Raw genomic sequence first — 22,767 nt, 5'->3', positions numbered from 1 at the left:
GTGAAATCGGCCGTCTGCATTAAAAATAAATGCTAATCCAGCACCGGCATGAGTCTGGCTTGTGTTCATGGCGCTGCATACATCACTGACTGCTGTGAATTATACATCCTGCATTTGTTCGACTCGTTTGCTTCAATTGCCCTGCAACACAATAGTAGGTTGACACTCGACTTTCCTCAAGTATCCTTGGTACGTTATCCAAGCTGCTGCTGTGGAAGCCCTGAGCTGAGCGTGCGCTCAAACACTCATATCTGCTCATAGATACACGGAGCACAAACTCGCTCTCACAGACCTGGGAGCAGCGTTTATTAAGGAGCTTTGCCTCCTTCGTGAGAGCTCCATGGATGAGTGGGTGAGGGGTCTGGAGCTTCATCCCTGCTCGGCTCCGCACTTGGAGACAATGTGACAGAACACGTTAAGAGCAAGCCCCCCTCCTAATCACCGCTGTCAATGGTCATTTACTTCAAACCCTTTTTGCCATACATGTTTTTTCTTTTTGAGGGCATAAGTGGGATTGTATTCTCAGGTAGAGTGGGAAAAGAATCCAGCAGGCCTTAAAGCATGGCCAGGAGAAACGCTGCTTTCCAGAGGGATAGTGACTAGTGTTGAGGGAAGAACAAGGCGATATTCTTCTGTGTCATCTTTGGTTAGCATGGTATTGAAGTTGTTGCAACAAACAGCCTTAGTTGCAACATTGTAATTGTTGTTTGTCCAAGCGCACCTGCTTCTCCAGCCATGATTCATACACTCCCACCTAGCAGCCGACACACTCCAACTCTCATAAAAACACCTTCTCCTCAGTTTGTGTCTCACACGCTGTCTTTTCACTTATTCTTAGCAATGACATATGTTTTTTTTTCCCACGGAGCATCTTATAAACAAGGACATGCTGGCAGTGGTTACATAAAGGGACAAGAACAGAGGCTGTGACAAACCAAGGTGACAACAGAGGAGTGATCCTCACCCACAAGACAGTGCGCAATACACAATGTATATAACCGTGTTAGCTTATGGTGCACTGATTGTAATTTCCTGGCCTGTCTTTTTTGCTTTTTTAAAAAAAAAACAAAATAAGCATGGTATAAAGTTGTGGATGGCGTATTAAATTGACAAAAATAAAATAAAATAAAATTAATGAATCGCATCAATTCATAGAACAAACTAAGAACAAATCTGTGTCACTCTTCAGTTAAGTGACCTGAGTTTTTGGTGTCCTTGAGGTGCAAAAAAATGCCCAAATGCTGCAGCTCTTTGGGCATTTTATTATGACATGAATCTAAATAGACCTAACAGCTGACTGGACAAACGCTCCAAAATGTAAACCGCTCTGCCTTAAATAAAGTGTCACACCCTATCGATGAGTAAGAGCTGGAATAAACAGGCCACTTCTTCCCCTTGCATCATGCGGTGGTGGTTTAAATGGTGAACGAGGTTTGTGTTGTGTTGAAGGCTTGTAGCCAACTTCCCTTCACCCTTGCATAAATTAAAAATTGTGATCATGTGGTTGCATGAACGTGCACCATTTGAGCGAGTGACACAACCTGGTGGGCGAACCTGTCAACCAGCCCCCCTCACCGTCCGCTGACACAGATTGATAGGTTTTTAACTTGTTTACCTTTTATTCCATATTATTTGTGATTCGTGTTAAAGTTTTTATTATTATTATCATTATTCTAAGTCATTATAGGAAATCTGCAATTGAAATGGATTTTTTTATTCTACACAGGATGCAAAGTCCAGATCTGAAACTGGTCATGTATTTTTTCAGCAATACAAGTTCCATATAAATTAACTTTATAAGCCATTGGCTCTTATATAGTTAACGTTCTGATTGAGCTGTGGGCCAATTCATAAACATGATCACAGACCATTTATGATTATATCGTGGCCCAGATGCCGCCTACAGGTCAAATGGTTCAATTCTGAAAGAAATCTAGGTCAAAGTTACCAAATAGACAGCAGGACACATCGTCGCTCTTGTACTCTGCCCATTAATATTTTAGTCTTCCTATCCAGTGCACTTATCTATGACAGCTTTTAGTCTTCCTTTTGTTCACTCTTTGACCTAGAAACTCTTTGACCTTTAAACTACATCCAGCCATGTTCCCTCCTCACTTGGAACCTGGTATACCGTGGATGCGTCATAGCAGCTTGTTTACACACGCATCATGTATCAGTACTTTGATATTAATGAATGTATTGAGTAAAGCAACTTCTGTCTACACACAAGTGCTGCTCTGCCAGCGCACCAGTATCAGTCAGGCCGTGTCAGTCTCACTTTCGCTCTCCCAGAGTGTTGTGATAGCTGTGTTGAGACAGGCGCCGCTCTCATTGGACAAGCGTTCTGCTCGCTGGCGCTCAATCCGCCGATGAGCAGGGTGGCAGACAGCGAAGTTCGATGTCATCATCGCCCCATCTCGCGCTAAACTGGATTAGGCGGGTACTCTGCTCATTAATGTGTAATCGCTTTAACGAGAGGTCAATAGTAACGTGTGCGCCGGTTAGTGTTTCTGCATGACGATGCAAAGAGGGTTTGTGCTGTTGTCGTGAAGTTTTGTGACGCATCCTTCTTCAGTGCTCTGTTTTGTTTTGGTAGAATCACACAAGCACCCAGCTGCCTTGTGTTGTTTCTCCAAACCAAGCGTGAGTGCACCCAAACACTGCGGACTGCAGATTCTCAGGATAACATTTAGCAGTTCACTTCCTGAAAAACTCATGTCAAAGATGATGTTTAGAAATAAGAGCGTGATCTAAAAGGTACAGTTCTTATTCTTTTATTTTTGTATCAATTTTTTCGTGAACATTTTGTCACACAAATACAAGAAATGCATTGCATTTACATCAACACCCCCCTCCCAACTTTCTGGCCGCACCCCCTAGAGTCTCTGTTTTCAGAAAATTATTTAAAATTAAAAAAGAACAAAAAACAGTCAGTTTTATACACTCTCTCTCTGTTCTTAATATATATTGAGTTCCAGGATTTCACATTTTTTATGCTTGCACCATGCATTTGTGCAGCGGATCTCTCCATTTGCATAATATCTAGTAGGGTGTTCGTCTATTCTGATATTGACAGAGAGTGGGGTGGTTTCCATCTCAAAGCAAGCATCTTCTTTGCAGCACTAAGGCAAGTCTGTAAAAGCCGTTTTTGTTGGAGGGACAAATTCAAGCCGGAATCATCATTAAGAAGCAGTACATTTGGTGAAGATGGGATTTGTAGACCAATAAGATCACACGCATAAGCAAAAACTCATTTCCAGAATACAAACACTTCAGCACACTCCCAATACATATGAAAGAATGTTCCAGGTGTATTGAATTAAATAAAATTAAATTGAATTAAATTAAAAATTCATTTATTCGTATTGTGAGTGTGACAACTTTCATTCGTGCCTACATGTACTTCCAAAGCCAAATTCTATTTCCCTGTCACATCGTAAACCTTGCATCTGCACAGTGTCTGTGTAGCTCAACGAACCTGCCACAATGTTGTTTGTATCGAAACTAGCACTTGAAAGCCAAATGATATTGTTGCTCATGCTCATGTTGTGGGTGTTGGCAGTGTGCTGCAGCATGTGTGAGTGTGTGTGGGTTGAAGGGGCACATCTGTGGATGTGCTCATCGCCTTTCTGTCAGTCGATTGTTGCCAAGTGTTTTGTGTCTGTGCAGTTTAGCTGTCAATGTTTTTATATTATTTTTCTAAATTGGTTAATGACACATTTTGGAAGATTTCAGTTGACTCAATCAACCAGTTCATCTTTATGTAATCGTAATTTGAAATTTTCGAATAAGAGCAAAACTATCAGTTCATTCATTGCAGATTTACTATATTTCGTGGAGTTTTTCTCTTCCATGCAATAAAGCTGGCTAAGTGTGTATATGCGTACATTTTAAATGGGAAACAGATCAAATACTACTGGAATTATCATCGTTTTGACTTGGTAATAATTGTTAGATGAACAAGCAGTCTTGATAATGAATTTATTATTTGCGCGAATCTACTCTTTTATAATAACAAACCTTTACACCGGTACTACATTTTTTTTCTATTGGTAAGAGCATTGTTCTCATGTTTTTAGTGAGTCTTCTCTCTGTCAGTGGCGCAGCATGGTGTTGAGTGCAACAAAAAAAAAAAAAGCGGTCCAATCTAGTCCTGAGCTGAAATAATGCTGTTTTCCAACTCATTTCAGGGTTACCGCCAGGATTTTATGGAACTGCGGCACAGCTGCCACACCACTCCCAAGAAAAAAACTAATCACGAATCAATCTGGTAGACAAACAGAGGCAGACGTTTTGTCACTGTGTATGACATACATGACTGGAAATTCACTTCAGCTCTCAGGAACCGTTTGAATATTTTAATTGGTGCTCTTCAGTCAGGAATTATTGTACTGTAAAGCCTGTATAACACTTGGGCCATGAGGCAAGGCTATGCTGGTAAATCTGTTCCATGCTTGGATGATCACAGTCCAGAAGTGCTGAGGATGACCATGATGTGAGAGTAAAGTCCTCTGAGGTGTTGCAAATGCTCATGTCCAATCATATTAGCTCCACAGGATTATTTATAAGGGTTGAAGAAACACAGCTCATGGCCCCCCTTTTTTAAGAACCGAGCTCCAATAAAAAGACAAGTTAAGCGCAGCTAAGGCTGAGTCGAAGATCTCAGGTTTTTGTTGGAAGTGTGTAAATTAGTAGCAAGTTCAGCCATGTAGAGAAGTCGTTTTACCCTTCGGGGTTTCCGCTACATGTCCCGCCACATCTTAAATAAGAGCTGCCCTGCCTTCAGAATCATGATCTTTTTGTTACATTTGAAAATCTCACGTGATTAAAAACATTGAAACAAGCGGGAAACGCATTATGTAGCTTGGAGGACATGATTATGGTGGTTTTGGTGGATGAACACGGGCTCGACGAGGGTTTAAAAAAAGGAAAGGAAAACCCAAGTGTATCCTGTGCCAGTGGGAGAAAAAAAAGGAATGGACGTACGTATTCCACAGTGCGTAGTATCTGCACAGTTCATATTTATTGATCTTGATCTGTTGTATGTGTGTGTCTCCTGGTCGGGTCTTTTACCTCGGGCTAAGTGTCAGCCCATGTCAGCAGAGTGACTGTTGCTCCCTGAACAAAGACCCACTGGAGGTGAAAAAATAAACGTCTTGAGGGAATATATACTGAAAGAATGAATAAGTGAAGGCTGATGTTGCTCTGTTATACCTCTGAAATGTCATTCCTGTCTGAGATTTGCTGGACATGACTGAAGGACTGATGTTACTTGAATATGGGAGCGACTAAAAGGTGACAGACGCACGACTGCATTTTTAGCTTTTAACAACCTGCCAGCACTGCTTTCGGTGACTTTTGTGCCTCAGGACATTCAGGACAATGCATGCCACTTTCTTTGATTGTTTCCAGGAGGATTTATTAGAGCGACATTCAACACCTTCTGAAGTGAGATTGGCCTGTGGACTAGTGTGTGTGTTGGATGATTTGGACTTTACAATGTTTGCAGAAACACGTTGGGGGATTTTGGTTACTTGTCAGTGAAAACCTCTGTTTATGCTTGTGATGAGATGAGGTTTTGACAGAGGAGAGTGCATGAAGTCTCATATAGGTTGAGAGCAAAGGAGAAAACGGATTAAGGAGGGATACTCGGTTGAAGGTGAGAAAGAGGAGGAGAGATGTGAGCAAGGGGCTTTATCAGGAGGGAGCAACATCAAAGGGTGGGTGTTTTGTTGAATGGGAAGGGAGCAGCTGGGGCGAAGGCAGGAGATATGGCAAAGAGACGTGAGCTGATGGTTGATTTAGGCTCTGACTCGGCCTCCTCGCCTGTGCCCCATGCTTCAGTGGCGGCAGACTGACCCGTCATCTGTGTGTCTGCCTGTAAAACATGGTAGGGCCAGACACCGGAACTGGGACCATTTTTTTGTTCCCGATTTGGTGCAATTTGTTTGCTCTATAATTTTCATCTTTGTTGTTGGATTGTGAATTAGAAATTACAACTTGCAATAAGCACAAGGTCAGAAAAGGAAGTCAGAAGAACAAGACATCCTTTTGACAGAAAAAAAATCCCAGTATGAAAACATCTATACGGTAAATAAGATATAAGATGCAAAATTACATACACCAAGCCTTATAAATAAAGATCTTCCTACTGGCATTCCTATGAATAGACACCTGCATGGAACAGCATTGTTGGTAATATCTGTATAAATCCCATGAATGAAGGGGAGCCTTACATTTTTTTGAACAAAACCTCATCCGTTTTTTGTTTTTGCCACCTCAACCAAGGCAGCACCTGCTCATGTCTCCCTGGTTTATTATCCAATGTCCATTTCACACATCGAAGGGTGGCCAGAGGGCGGTCATTTGTCAACAACACTGTATTTTTGTGAGACAATTCTTACGTAATGAATTAGAAACTGAATTCTACTGTGTCATGCAAAGCCTGGATGGAACATAGTTAGGAGGCCTTGAACGGTTTTCCTTGTCGTGATGACAATGCACAGCTTCTCCTGGTGTACAGATGGTAACCCTCCGGCAAAACATACATCTAATTATTTTTTGCTACATGAATGACTGACTTCTTTTTCTTATCTTATTAAACCATTGTTCTGGTTTGTGTCTATTTCAATTCACTTGAGTTCTGTTTTGCCTAATTATGGAGGAGAGGTAGGCAACATCAGGTAAACTAGTTGAACTGAATCACAAAAACTGATTTCCTCTCCAAAAGATTTAGCAGCTTGCATTACATGGATAATGTAATTCTCAGAATGTGAACGGGGCCAAAAGTAGGAAGTCGGTGCAGAAGTGAGATTTGAAGGTCGATATATATCACCTCTACTTATTAGGGCCGTGTATTGGCAGGTATTTTGCGATACGATTGTGTATCCTGAAACGGCAGGAGTGACATGATTCATTGTAATGTATTGCGAGACTTTAAGTTCAGCGATATATTGTAATAAAGGAAAAAATCATAAAATGAAGTACAATATCACATGCATGAAAAGAATTTTATTGTTATGACGTCATTCCTGCCAGACTTTCAAAAGTTACATTAAATTTCACACTCAGAGGAATTCATTACTCTGCAAAAATAACTGCAAGAAGAACACATATATCACAAATGCAGTTTCCTGGTATGTATGTATTAAATATTGATATAAACTACTTATAGACATATATCAAGACTATCGCACAAAGTATTGATATTTCAGCAAAAATATTTTTACAATATCAGAATCATGGGGATATCATTATTTTCCTACAACCGTACTATTTGTTATTTTTTAATTCATTAGTATTATTTTTCTATTTGTTTTGTTATTGAACATCTTTATTTCGACTGGTTTCCATTGCTCCTGAATCTAAGCTAGAGGACCCTCTTGCTCCTCACTATTCCTCTGTGCCCAAGTAGTTATTGATCGGTAGATTGAAATTGCTTGAATAATCTACATTATTGTTGTCAGTTCTCAAATCAGAGTGTCAACTGGTTTCTTTAAAGTTGTTTAAATAGTGATCTTTCAGTGTTTTTTTTATGACCAGATTCTAGTCATACAGGTGAGAGAGCAGTTTTCCTTCTAGGTTTTTGTGTTTTGAATGGGGGGAACCTATTGCAATTGTTTGTCGTCGGCTAGGATGACCTATGTAATAGTTCAGAAGCGATGAAAAATGATGGGATTTTAGCAATTTGCTTAATTCACACAGAGGAATAGAAAATGTGTGAAATGATGTAAAAGACTTTTGTCTATGAACTGTACAGATTAAATATATTTTAACTGAATAGTAATGTATTATATTCAAACTGACACTGTATCTTCTTAACATTGAAGATGCTGGTCATCAGCAAAGCTATAAATGTTCTGTGAAAATATTCTGTATTTAATAAACAAATCTTTTCTAAAATATGTGCTGCAGTTAGACCCGACTTCTCTCACTCGCTCGCTGCACTCATGCACTCTGAGTGTTTGAGTACAGCATCTCTCAGAACAAGTCCACAGCCACCCACGTACCAATACACATCCATGTTGATGGCTTAGTAGTTAAAATGCAAAAAGTGAAGTGCCCGCCTACCAACACTCTCTGTGTCACATGTTCGAGTACCTCGAGTACCTCTCCTGCTGTGGGCAACAGTGAAGCAGGCATGCATTTTTACATCTGCGGTTTTTGTTGTTCTGGAAGAAACACTTCTGCTCTTGGCTTCTGTGTTATGAGTCAGATGACAAAAAAAAAAAACAACTGATAGGCTCTCAAACTTGTTTCTGTGGGGACGACCTCATTCTGCACACTCAGCAGTGCATATGAAGATAATGGCAACACACAAACACACAGGCACTCACGCGCATGCACACACACATACACACGTTTGTTCCGCTATTTTTGTGAGGACCTCTCATTGCCATAATGCCTTCCCCAACCTCTCACACTTAACTTAACCATCCAAAGCAAAGGGCTAACCTTAACCAGGACTCTGAACCAAATGTGGGCCCAATTATAATAAACATTTACTTTTCCAGATGTTTTAACCCTCTAAGTCTTGTGAGGACAGGTCAAATTGTCCTTTCTTACACATACATTTTAGAGCTGTGTTGCAGAAACCCTAACATGCTAATGCTGTTGTAGAGCTTCATGTTTAATGACAATAGTGAACTGTATGTACTCTATCAGACATGGTACACAACATCGCGACAAGCCTAGATTTGTGAATAATGATAACAACAACAATAATGATAATAATAATAATACAATGAAACGAGTTAGAGGTTATTGAAGAGGAAGATGCCATTTGTTTATGTTACCCAGCATGGCACTCAAATTCTCTTCATGTATGTTTTGGATGAAGGTTCAACAAGGCTCTTAGTTTCACAACACATGAAGAACTGCTTTGCAACCTACGGCTCCCGACCTGCATGCAGTTCTCAAGTCTTCTAGCTGCAGCTCCCTTTAGCATTGACTAATGATGGGTCAGTCGCAACTGAAATGGATTCATTAGCTCTTTACTATGAACATGATTCAGCTTTCGTCCCACACCTCCCAGGGATACAATTCGCATAGTTATGCGTGCTGTGCTGAGCCGAGAGCTGGGCGACATGACTATGAAGAATATCACAATATATTTTCCCTTATCGCTCCAAATTGATTATTCTTGATTTTTTTTATTATAATTTTTGTTTTAAACATTGTTTTTAAAATGCCATTTTTAAAGCATCAGTAAGAAAACCTAATAAGAATAGCATTATTTTACATTTTTATTAACATAAAAAATTGTAGGCAAAATGGAGTCGAATTCCTGTGATTGTACCATTAATAATTACAAGATGCGTCTTCATATGGCTAAAAAGATATGTAGTGCAGCATTTTGTCACCACCAGCCACCGACACAACTTGCAAACTGGAGTATTTTGCTCCAGGTCACTCCGGAGATATCCGAACCTCTACCACACAATCGACATTGAGATGCCTTTTTTCCCCCCAATATCTGACTCGGCTGGCATCATGTGTCCTGCTTTCAGGTCCATCTTGCTGTCTTTCATTGTCATGGGTTTGGACATATAATATATATTAATAATATATAATATATTAAAAATATATTACTTAATACATGAAACGCTCAGTAATGACATTTGTAGTGACAGAGACTCAAGTGATGTTGGACCCGGATCACCTTCCGATCCTTGATCAACACGATGTAAAGTCGTAAGGTCCAAACTTAACTTATGTAACGTATTCTGTGTGTCATTCAACATTGATTTCAGCAGGGCGTAGAGTGATCATGTGACGCTCCAGTCCCCTGTGTTGCCTCCATTCACACAGGTGCTGACACACTTGCATAATAGCCAGGCCATCGTCTGGGAATGGATACTTAAACTCACTGTGACTCTGTTATAACTCAGAATGCATGGAAATTAAAAGTTTTCTCTGAAGTTATATGTGCAGCCTGTACCTCTGAGCGCTACTGGAAACTCAATCACACAGGTCCCTCCCAGTTATGGCAAACCGGAGGGACCAATGCGACGGATGCATTTGTCCACTCTTATGATCATTAAAAATGGGCAATAAACCAGCAAAAAGTTGTTTGACCATTAAGGGAACACGTATCACACGTGCTTCTCTTCACCTTTCTCCGTTCATGGAGGCGAGTGTTAAGTATGATCTGATGGTGTTGATGTTTCAGAGTAAAATGTGATTCATGAAACTTCAGCATAAATATTATTCGAGTTCGTTGGGTGTTCTTACTATTTTTTAAAAATATTAAAATAATTAGGTTTCATTTAGTTCTACATATTGTAAATGCAGGAAGGACTCATTTCCTGAGTACTTCAATATTTAATTCATATTAAAGTTGGCCTGCACACTGTACTTTTTTTTTCCTACTTCAGTTGTACCAAAAAAAAAAAACCAAAACACTGTCTAGTCGATGCATCCCAGACTGCTGCAGTCTCAAGCCAATGTGACTAAACTGTTAGATTTTTAATTTGTTCATCAAGAATGCACAACAATTCACGGAAAAATGTAAATTTTATAATGGAACAGAAGATGAGATTACAACAAAATTACGTAATCCTATTCTCGTGTCGGACGGTCTGTGTGACGCTGGTGATCGTTGTCTGCATGGTAATCGTAGTAATCGCATGACTGTGCAGTCACTGCTATCGCCAAGACCTTGGAGGAAGCAGGGCATGTTACATGCTTGTGTGGATGCATGTGTGTCAGGGTTGGGTGGAATGACGGTTTTCATGGGTCACATTCTTTGCCTCTGAGGGGGAGATGAAAACCTCAGATGGGTCTTTGAATCACAGTAATGTTGACATGTCTGCTGGAGTCTCTTCTTCTTGTGTGTTGATGGAGTTTTGAATTAAGTTTATAATCATTGTCCGTCATGCTGTTGAGGGGGAGGAAAACCCAAACCAGGGTCTGAGGATGGAATGAAGCAGAAGCACTACCAGTCAGCACAGATGGAGGATTTAGGATTGCCTAAGGATGAGTTTAAAAGATAGCTTCAAAGGAATGAAGTGGGCAGGAGGGGAGACTCTCATGCTGGAAGGATGAAGAGTGTTGCAAAAATGATGATCGTGATTTGCCTAAGATGTACCCAGGAAACTTGTGCTTGGTTCTTATAGGCATCTTGCTGTGTCATACTTCCTCTGTTGAAAAGAGGAACAGCAAATTGACTGTTTCATTTAAAGTGTAGTCTTTCTGAGGATATACACTGGTGTCTGCTGCTATCATGCACCCCTTTTTAAAATGGCCAAACATACAACCCCAGATTAGAGGAAAAAAACGAGAAAAGCTTTGCTACTAAATTTGGAAAGATGGCAGTCTATTGATGGCTCATTTGTTCTGACTCACTTTCTAGTTTTTGATCTATTACTGGCCTGCTTTTTAAACGCTCAAGAATGGAAAAACGTCACAAGAGGTGTATTTTAAAGTATTTATTTTGAGCGACAGACATGAGCATCAGATTAGATGATTTGAATGTAGACACGATAAGTAAAACAGCAGTACTACATCAGCTGCGCTAACCAAAAACCTAAATGTATAACTACAGCTACAATATGTAAAAGCAAGAAGGGGGAGTGAGACAAAAAGCACTTTGAAAATGTATTTTTTTAAAACAACAAGTAAACTGAAATTGGCTGTTTATCAGCTGATCAAAAGTTTACGACCATTGCTCAAAAAATTACAAAAAACTCTCCAAACCAGAACAAAAAAAAATTCTCAGTAGGACTTGGTAATGTGTAGCTCCACCATTCTAGTGTTTCTAGGAGGCTATTGGGAACATTCCTCCAAGTGGTGAAGAAGCCTTCATGAAGGGAAACAACTGTCTGGAACTGATGGCCATTTTTATAAACTTCCCTTGCCATCCATCCCCAAATGTTCTCTATGGAATTTAAATCAGGGGAACATGTGGGATGATCCAAAAGAGTGATGTTATTCACCCTAAAGAAGTCCTTGGTCAAGCGAATATTTTGAACTGCAGCATTGTCCTGTTGAAAAACCCAACTGTTACCGCACAGACGCGGGCCCTCAGTATTGAGGGACGCCCGCTGCAACAGCTGAACGTAACCAGCGGCTGTTTGGCGTCGCTCCACCACCTGTAGCTCCAGTGTTCCACTGAATGAAAAAGCACCCCATATCATGGTGGAACCCCTCCACTGTGCAGGGTAGAAAAAATCTCAGGTGGGATCTCCTTGTCATGCCAGAAATGTTGGAAGCCATCTGGACCGTCAAGGTTACATTTTGTCTCATCAGAAAAGAAAACATTTTTTCCACCTTTCCATGTCCCATGTTTGATGCTCCCTGGCAAAGTCTAAACGGGTTGTTTCGTGGTGTTGAAGGAGAGGAGGTCTTTGTTTTTGTTTTGTGTTTTTGAAACCCTTTTCCTGCAAATGCTGTCTGATGGTTATTGTGCTGCAGTCGGCACCAGGAGAGTCGAGGACCATCCTGTGTCTTGACAGACAGCCGATCAGATCCTCCGAGTCATCACAGGTGTCATTTTTTGGGTCTACCACTTGACTTTTCCAGAATGCTCAGGATCTTTCAAAAAAAAAATGTAGAATGACTGTCTTGCTGAACTTGATGAACCGACCATGTTTAAGAAGACAGAGCTTCTTAGCTTTAGCCATCAGGAGGACATGACTGTGTCAATGCCTTTTTTGTCTCACTCCACCTTCTTGCTTTTGTACCTCAACTTAAAACCTCATTAAAGTCCCAATGTGCAGAGTGCATATTCTCGCAATTTTTCAACTGGTCTTAGGAATTTGATCTGGTCTGTATTATTACTTCACCGGAAATGACACGCAAAGTTAGTGTTATTTGTTAAACAATGCCCTTCTGAAACGTCATTGATGAGGTCAACTACTTATGTCAGTGGTCTTCCCTGTTGTTCTTGTGTCATTATTGCAAATATTCGTTTGCATCTTCTGATGTGATGTATGTTGATGTTGTGGCAGTGTTGTTCATTCTAGAAGTCAAGAGCTCCCTCTGCAATTATGTGGAAAGAACAAAATTATATTGTCAACCCTCGTGTTTCAATGACATCACTGCTGTTTGTCATTGGTGAATCATCTGTAGCACGATGAAAGCACGGCGATGTGACCAGCAAACTGATCTCGTGCTAGCCTTAGGGATCGTGGATATATACACTAGAACATGCTCTTCTAAAGTTCTGCTCCCGGATGATTTCAAGACAATTTCTGTGACTGTTGCGTCCTCCCCATCCCCATTGCTTCACAGGGCACTGGCTTCAATAGTGTAGACTAGCTTTATGACTCATTCTGCCTTCTTGGCAGGTAACGGCACAGCTAAACATCAGATGCTGTACTCCTGACTGAACCGTCATCTTGTTGTCCTCTGGAGGAAATCCGGTACCAAAAACTGGGTTACATTTTAGAATTCTTGTCAGCCGCAGCCTCTGCAAGGAACTGTGGAACAGTTTTTGCAGGATGGCAGTTATGCAACATTGGAAGAAATTGAAATCCATCCAGATGTTGTGACTAGGGTTGCAAATTTCTGGGAATTTTCAAGAAAGCAATATGAATTTCTGAAAGTGCAGGTTTGCAGTTAATAGGGAACTTAATTGAACTTTTCAGTCATAAGGACAACTGTTAGTGTTGCAATGTTGTGGACAATTCTTTGATGCAAAAATACTGAGGATTGTTTGAAATTTCTGTGATCAATAGGACATTTGGAAGGCGACATTTTTTCATTTGACATTTTCAGTGGGACTTTGTGGAGAATTTTAGGGTAGGAAAACGGGTCATGTTGAATCCAAACATTCCTGTTTTGGTTCGTCCATCAAACAAGTAATAGAAAAACTGTTCAACAATCATATTTTATATGGATGTTTGACTTAGCTTTACATTTATATTGGATACAATATATTCCATTCATTCACATAAATTCTCATAATTTCAAAGGAATGTTTCCAAAATGAAATATTTCCAACATTCCTGAAGTCTCTACTACTGAAAACTATCGAGAAATATTCCACTTTTTGTCACCCCCGTAGTGACTGTGGAACATTCTCAGGCCCAGTCCAGTTGATGAGCTGTTTTCTTCTTTCAGATACATTTCAATCCGTATTGAATGGCTTGAGGAGGTTAGTTGTGGGTAGTGGGAATTGGGTGATGAGGATGATTCAGATGGGTTGATGCATTGCATCTGAAGCAACCTCTTCCAGCACACTGGAGATGAACCACAGAGAAGGACTTTGCTATTCTGGAGGTGATGAAGTAGGCCACTAGAGGGTTTGGGACACCCTCCAACCTTTTTAAGTGCTATACTTAAATGATGCACAAAACAAAACTATTTTAAGGGTTTAAGGTAGCCACCTGTCATGAGATCTCTGAATAGTAGCTTTTAGTAGCTATCTATTTTTTCTATTCTGAGCCAACGCTGCTTCGTTTCTGTGAATCGAGGATGGGTACTGCTTGACTGGGAGCAGCCTAATCAATGTGATGGGATGCTAATGAGTTTTGGAGGAAAGCAGAAAAAGGTAGCACCCATTTCTGTCAGCAACCAAAGCAGTCATTGATCACAATTACTGCAATGGTAAGTCTGTTTTAACAGAGGAGATGGGTGTTTTTTAGGGACGACACAGGTCGGGTTGCTAAGCGTGCTTTGGCTTAAGGAAGTATATTAAAGCCATTTGTTGAGGTTAAGCTCGATCACAGATTATTGAACCAACACAGGTGGGGGTCTAGCTGTGCGCTTGACATGCTGTCTGGGTGGAATGACACGGCAAGGTCACACCTCATGATGAACTGTTGTCAAGGAAACAGTAGGCACCTTCCCTTAAAGTCATACCCGCCTTCTCTGTTAGTGAGAATCCTCGCCGACACTGATTCCTCTGCAGCAAACACAAACACAAGGCCGCATTTTAGCCCTGTCAAGCAATGACGCAAGTAATTCTAAAACAAAATTAAGATGTCAAGATGTATAAGTCAACTCACGGGGATGTGGTGCAGACTTATGATCTCTGTCCTCCAGCATGGATCACAACAAGATTGGTCCTGGCTTCTGCTCCGCCCCTTGAAACCCATTTGTGGGCAATTTATCCACAGCATCAGCTGTCCATGACCAATGATGTAATGTTGGGATGATAAAGTTTGTCTTAATAGGCTCAATAACTGTTGCTCTGTGCCAAACTGTCTACAGAGAGACAGTCATTATTGAGTGAGTCATGTATTAGATCAGGCTGTGAAAGGTATAGTAAAGGATGATCAAACATGCAGAACTTCTTGGGGTCAAATAAATAAATTGATTTAAGAGAGGTCTGGTATGAAAGAGACCCAGAATAGACTGAGATGTAGACTATGCTTTAAGAGCTGATCCGTCAACCAAGGTTGAGTTTCTTCTTTGTATGATTAATAAAGTCTTATCTTATCTTATCTGACATGTAGCTTTTAATTTAATTCAATAACATATATTCTTAAAGGAAGGCCTCCTTGTGATGTCCCATTTAAAAAAAAATCTCATTTAAAGTATTAATTCATTATTCTGTCTATTGATGTTCTTTGGTTGGCTGCATATCTGGTCTCTTGCATTGAACTGCTGTTTACAATAGTAATTTTGTGTCCTGTCTTGTATGAACCTGTCTGGTGCTGTGTGTGTCACTTGTGACGGATGAGTTGTCGTCTCTCCAGAGACTGACCTTTTCTGAATGTCAGAGGTTACTCTTCCTACAGACATTATTGAGCCACTCGCCATCCACTCCCTCCCTTTTTGATCGACCCGTCACTTCTTCTCTAAACAAACAAACAAATAAATGAACCACAAGCAAAGGCTGAGAAAACTCTTGTCAGCTTAATGTGCATCATTTATTTATTCAGAGGTGAGCTGTTAAAGGCAAACATTGCACGATGAACTGTGGAGAGTCTAATGAATGATCTCAGTGCTTACATGCATTCCTACAAGAGGAGCTTGAACGCTTCTTGTCTCCCACCTGTGACTGGGAAGAGCGGCAGCCTGAAAGAAACGATTTTTGGATTTTGAACAGGCATGTCAACTTCATCACCTGGCGAGTGGTAGAATTATGTTTGATAAGATTTAACAGGAATACTGGTACGAAGGACTCCAGCACTCCAGATGTCATAGTGAACTGCAACGGAAGATTCTGTTTGGTCACATGGTCATCCGTGATCCATTTTGACCTTTGATTTTGAAGGTCGGTCTTCTTGACCCTCTGTGCTGCATGTACACTGACCTTGGTACAGTTGGCCTGCTATTAATGACTAAGTGTGACTTGCAGCCGCGTTGTGCTGACATTAAAGAAATTCCCTTCATAGCCCAGGTTTGATCACTTGCCATAAAACCATTCTGTCCTATGAGAACTTAAATTTCTAAATCTTTTATTGATTTTAGACAAAGAAATTTGTAACAAACATGTATGACATATATAACAAATGCATGTTTTATGGAGGACCGAACAAGAAGTATATTGATTGCCATGATAGAAAAAATTGAAAGAAGGAACAATAACAAAGCCAATAATAACAATAACAATAACAATAATAATAATATTAATAATGATAATAGTAGCACTTCCCTTCCTACCCTCAGTCTGTCTACCGGACTAAGAATTTTTTCAAGAGACCATTATTGAAATAGAGAAAGCAGTTTATGAATACATAACTACACGCCAAACTACGGCTGGATGTCAAGCATTACTGGACTCAAAGAGTCATGAGATAAGACAATGGGCTAATTACTTTAGATAACAGAAGGAGGTCAGGTTATGAGTTTTGTGTGACCTCAGTTTTCTCAGACAAGAAAGGCCTCCAGGTCTTTACAAATTTATTTTGAGTATCGCGATCAGAATAACTGATCTCAAGGCTTAGGCATGACATCACATCCCGTCAAACAGTGAGTATGTGTGGGCGGGGCAGCAGCTGTACGCCTCAGCGGTATTGTGTGCCGAGCCAAAAGTAAGACAAATGAAAGTGAAACCAGCAATGTCTTCGCCTGGCTAGTCTCGAGCAAGTCCAGAACGTGTGAAGGAGAGCGATTTTGAGGAAGAAATTGAATTGTGATTTATTTTGACAATGTTGTCATTTGCAAATCATTTTCAATTATTGTTATTATTATTGCTTTTTTTTGGGGGGGGGCACATTATACATGACCAATACATCATTCTGACCAACATCTGATTCATTCAAGTGACATGTGAAATCCATGAACCATAAATGCTTCTCAATTCACGATCAAAAGCAATATCTTGCATTCAGAGTGTTTTCGATTTCAATTTTTATAAAACATTTAATTTTCCAAATACAAATTGGTTTGTTGTTCTGCTCATATTTGTGTGTGTGTATGTGTTTTTATTTAAACCTCAGCTCGTATAATTATATGGCTTCAATCTGTGCAAACAGGTTTATAATTATTCCTGCCTGCGACTGCAGTTCTCCACGCAGTAAAACCGATGTTGTTTTTCTATAATTATTCCTTGTCATGTCTTTTGCTCTGCTTGACCACAGTGTTTTGCTGAACAGGAGCGACAAACTGCAAGTAGTGTTTGTTTTTTTTGCTGTTCTAGCCTTTGCCCTGTGTGAGTGCCTTGTACTAACAGGGCTCACACAAACACACCACACAGCATGAGTGGCTGTAGGTTTTCTGCTGTTTTTCTCTGCAGGGGACTCATTTTATGTATTAAACCTGGCTGTTTTATTGTGTATTTTCTTCTCTGTACAAGCATGATTGTGGCGCCGATCTCCTTGGTACCTGCATCTTACACTGAAGAACTGCTTGGCAATTTGCTGTAATTATACCTCAGGGGAAATTTAAGCTAAGCACATGCTTTTTTTGTGACTTCCCCGGGTGCTGCTCATTTTTGGTCAATGCGGTGTATCAAGAATTGCCACCTTTTTAACTGGTACCTCAGCACTCTTGTCTGAACATTGATAATTTGTCATCGCTCTCTCAAACTAACCCAACATCTCACCATTAACAGTTCTATTAAAGTGTCTTTGTACCTCAGTTGCTGTGCCTAACTATTCTTCCCTGTACCACAGTTTACATGTATACAACACGTTGCATCTGGTAGCTGGAATCAAACTTTGACTCAAGGCGCCTCACCTCTTCATCATGCTTAATACTCTGATCCAGCAGGTGTGAGAGCTAACTGCACTTAGCTGCCCCCTTCTATCAGAGCAGACATTGATTTGCGTTTGATTCCTGGGATCGGTGTTTCCAAGGCCGCTTTGATCATATTCAGAATGACTCCAAATGGAGAACTGGCTCTCAGTGCTTTGAGCGGACTTGTGCCTTTTCTCGCCAGCTGAGGCTGAGGATCGAGCACTTAAAGTTGTTGTTTTGTTTAAGAAAACATCTTCTCAAATGACCTTATAGGCAGCTAAGATTTCACTCGACTCCACCCAGAGTAAACAAACCTATTTGTAGTCCTTGTCCTGTTCCCACTGAATTAAATTGAGTATTATATGTGGTCCGTTTTTCTACTAAGAGTTGCCTGGGAATCATTTAACTTGGGCTCCAATAGGGCTGTGTGTTGGCTGGTATCTTGCTGCACAATACGTATCCCGATACAGGAGTGGTGATACGATGCATTGCGAAACAGTCAGTTCAACAATACATTGTCAGATAGTGAAGTACAATATCTTGTTTATCATGATTGACATTAGTCCAGTTAGACTTTCAGTTAAAGTTCGCAGTCCTACAGAGGAATGAATCACTCCGTTAATCAACTAAATAACTTTCCAGCAGCATGTCCAAGTATCTACTGTATGTATTAAATATCAATATAGACAAGACAATATCACACAATCAAGTATTGTGATACTGCAGCAAAAATATGAATACAATATCGCATAATCTAGTATTGCGATATTTGAGTGGATTGATATTTTCTTACATCCCTACTCCCAAGTAAACGATAAAAAACAAGATCAAGATTCAACTTTAAAGTTTATTTTTGTCTCTCTGCTTTATGTTTAAAAGTTCTTATCACAATACTGCCTGACGACACACTTTTTACTTTGTTCAGACTCAGCCGATCATTTTCCTGCTGAATTCTTTCTGTCAGCGTCACATCTGTCCTCTCTCTGAACGTCTTTTTCAATTTCCACTCCACTGCTTCATATCACATCTCGCCCTTCTTTTCTCTCTGTAATCATCCCTGTCTTCATATCACAGTTTCATCTTCTTCCTCTATCATCATTGCAATCCTTCTCCTTTTCAATTTGTTGGGTACATTTTTTACCCACCCACAGTACCTGATCTTTGTGTGCTGTTTCTATTGTTCTTACTCTTTCCCTCCGCTGGTCTCCATTCAGCACCATGTCTATTTTAGTAGTTTATGTCTTCTTCTAAAGGATTATTGATGAATTATTGAGCGGGTTGACCCCAGGCTGTACAGAATTGACTCTGTCAGATCCCAGTGTGACGCCTTTCTTTGTACTCCGGAGGCACTTGATACTTTTGAGCAATGTTTCATCTTGACACAGCATCATGCAGCGGTCTGCAAATATTAGAGATCGCTAGATTTGTGCCTAGCTGCGGTCTGCCCCCAGCTGGTAGCCATCAATGGACCTTCCTCTTCTCTATTTGCGTTTTCATTCATCATATACTTTGCGAAATTTCTGATGCGTCAAGATTTTTTTTCTCTGTTTTGTGAGTTGTTTACTCTGCATTCCCTTCAGATGTGGTAGAGATTGACCTCCATTTCAGGTCACGACACTGGCTCCAAAACAGATTAACATCAGTGTTCTGTCTTCTGCAGACTGTTCAACCTGACTCTGAAGAAGCTGATCATGCTGAAGGAGCTGGACAAAGACCTCACCTCTGTGGTCATCGCTGTCAAACTGCAGGTATAAGACTCGTTGTACTCACTGTAGCTTTTTTTCGTCATCCATTTCTATTTGAATACTAAAATGGTCTTTCTAGCTCTTTCTTTACCCCTTTTGGTGTCTTGTTTTTCATATTGAATTGTTATAGTAAAATATTATTTTAATAAGTGACATATCCTGTACCATAACATGCATTCAAAACATATATTGGAGGAAAAAATACCTTGTGATGGAGTGCCTTCATGTTTTGTCTAGATATTCAGTGCTTAACAAATCCATATGATTTTTATAGAGAATCTACAAAGAAAACGTCCATAAAATGAAGTAATATATTGTCAAATGGCATATTTGAAGGATGTATTGTCATAGTGTAACTTTATTTTCCCTCCTTGTTTTATCATATTTAGGAAATAAATCCAAGTTCAATTTTACACTTTTTCATTCCATCTGCCGTTTGGCTTGACGGCCCCGCACAACGCTCGCAGTGTATAATGTGGAAATTGAATTGCCCCACCCTGCTTTTGCCTCATGTACAGTATCTATATCTATGGCTTTTCACCACAGTGCACTTGCGTTATGACTTTAACAATTACAGATCATCTTTGTTGTTTTTGCTATTGTAACTTCTTAGTTAATACCACTGTTTAAATGACATAGCTGTGTAATATTGAACTGTATTTTTGGATGTATTTCATTTAGTCTTTTGTTTACTTATCAAGTCAACCTCTTACAGAATTAGGAAATAAACACAACCCCATTTGAAATGTAAATGCTTCCATATTTGCTCCACTTCCTCATCACTTTGTGTGATTGATTAAACTATCCTAAAAATGTATAAAGTACACTGCTCTACTGTTTTCAGCCTTTTCATTGTCTATGTATTCATCCTGACAATACTCAAATACCGTCTGTTGTTCGCCTGCTTCTTTCTCCCTCACTTATCTCCCCGCATGTGGCTGATGAAAGCTCATTGTTTCCAGTCTTCACACAGACTGGCTCATTATATTCCTATAATAGTCATGCAATCAGCACGTTTTGCTGCTTTATTCTAATGATATTAGATTATTGCACTGTTTCTTCCCCCTCCTCATCCCCTTGTTTCCTCAGGGCTCCAAGCGGATCTTGCGCTCCAATGAAATTCTTCTGTCATCAGCCGGTCTGACGGAGACCGACCTACAGCTCACCTTTTCCCTGCAGGTAAATGCGTCAGCAAGACTTTTCCCAACCAACATTCACAAACTTCTCCAAGCGAACAGAAATGCGGGACTTCCACGCCTCCTGCTCTCAGAACTAGACACTTGATATAATTCAGTCATTCTCACTCCATCATAGATCACATTCTTTACCCCAACCATGCTTCTAAATTTTGTTATAGACTATCCGGGACACACTCTTTGGGTCCTGTCCAGTGCATTCACCCAGACATTATGAATTAAACTTAGTACAGTGGCGAGAATTCTGCTGCAGAGAAGACTCTGCGGCTCAGTGGTTTTATGACTCCATCGTCGCTGCAGTCACTTCAGATTGACAGATAAATAGGAACATTGAGCAGTGTCCTCACATTTGACTAACTTAGGAGATGTAAGATGGACCAGTAAGTTTCATGCAAGCAGGCTGCCAAAGATTGTTGGAGGGGTGGGATTATGGACACCACACCAGGGAGGAAAAGGCTTCTGCTCTGTCAGCTTCGCCAGGTTTTATTTATTTATTACTGTTCTCAAAAATAAACAAGGACATTTCACAGTCGTGCAACATCATTGGGCACCTGTATTTCACAGACACATTTATCCCGTCTCCATTGCAAATGCTGAAGTTGATAAGTATTTATTGTAGACGGAGGGTGAATTTACTGAACAGTTGCACTTAGTTTAAAGGGCAATACTGATCTCACTCAAAATAATTCAATGGTGAAGAAGAAGAAGAAGTTGAATTTGGTCAAAGCATAACAGTTTTGAAAGTATTTTTCATTTGTGTACATACAATGTCTTATATTCAGGTGATTTAAAACCATAGCGTCAATGTTTGCATTGCTTCCTACTCATAAATGACTGTAGATTTGGGTGAAAGATGCCCAAACATGGTGTATTTTTAACAACATTGTAATTGAAAACACCCAGTAGCAGTAATACTAATAATTTGTTTCTGAAGACAACTCTGTGTTGGCATATCTTTTCAAATGTTTGCGTGCGTTTGTGCGTCTTTGTATCCACAGTACCCTCACTTTCTGAAGAGGGATGCCAACAAGCTTCAGATCATGCTGCAGAGGAGAAAACGGTACAAGAACCGCACAATCCTGGGCTACAAAACACTGGCTTTAGGACTCATCAACATGGCGGAGGTGAGGTCATACTACCACAGAAAAAAGAATCAAACCTCATGCCTTACTGCTCACTGCTGTCACATTTTGGGAATGAATACATAATATATGTTGGCTATTCTCTGTGCTGCAATGTACTGTAGTGTCTGTAGTGTCATCCAACCCATAGTTGAGTCCCTTTCTGATTGCTAAAATTTGGCCATTAACTAAAACTGAAACACAAATATCATCACAGCAAATTACACTAAAGAATTGACAATTAAATAAACAAAAGTAACATTTTTTAGTCCATCAAGGAAAATGATGTCACGGCAGCAGCTACCAGAGAGGAACGTCATTTAAAAAGACATCACTTCTTTTTGGTGGGTGGAAGGATACGAAATTCACATGGTGTTGCCGAGGGTAAACGGTACATTTGTGTGGTATTTCAATGCAAGCGCTTGTGGCTTTTTTAAATGATGCAGCTCTCTTTATCTGCACAGTCATCTGCAAGTTTGACTGATGTGATGTCAGTCGTGTTGGTTTTGGACCTGCACTACCTGCAGCACTGTGAAACTCCAGAATTTCAAGATCAGTAGACACAGAACTGTAATTATAAGTACAGAGGTTGTTAAAAAAAGAAGAAAAAATAAGATCTCTTCTGGTTCATGA

The 22,767-nt window shown here is 40.1% G+C and overlaps 1 protein-coding gene across 1 annotated transcript in view; it reads left to right on the top strand.

The window, feature by feature from the left end:
• LOC128755451 (phosphofurin acidic cluster sorting protein 1) overlaps nucleotides 1-22,767 on the top strand; it is a 48,328-nt gene that overhangs the window by 5,802 nt on the left and 19,759 nt on the right. Inside the window, exons 2-4 of the mRNA XM_053858961.1 lie at nucleotides 19,733-19,820; nucleotides 20,907-20,996; nucleotides 22,012-22,137. Coding sequence (XP_053714936.1) covers nucleotides 19,733-19,820; nucleotides 20,907-20,996; nucleotides 22,012-22,137 — 304 coding nt within the window. The remainder of the gene's footprint in view (nucleotides 1-19,732; nucleotides 19,821-20,906; nucleotides 20,997-22,011; nucleotides 22,138-22,767) is intronic.

The sequence above is a fragment of the Synchiropus splendidus genome, chromosome 3 (assembly GCF_027744825.2).
Source record: "Synchiropus splendidus isolate RoL2022-P1 chromosome 3, RoL_Sspl_1.0, whole genome shotgun sequence".
NCBI lineage: Eukaryota > Metazoa > Chordata > Actinopteri > Syngnathiformes > Callionymidae > Synchiropus > Synchiropus splendidus.
This window is presented reverse-complemented; position numbering and strand designations above follow the sequence as displayed.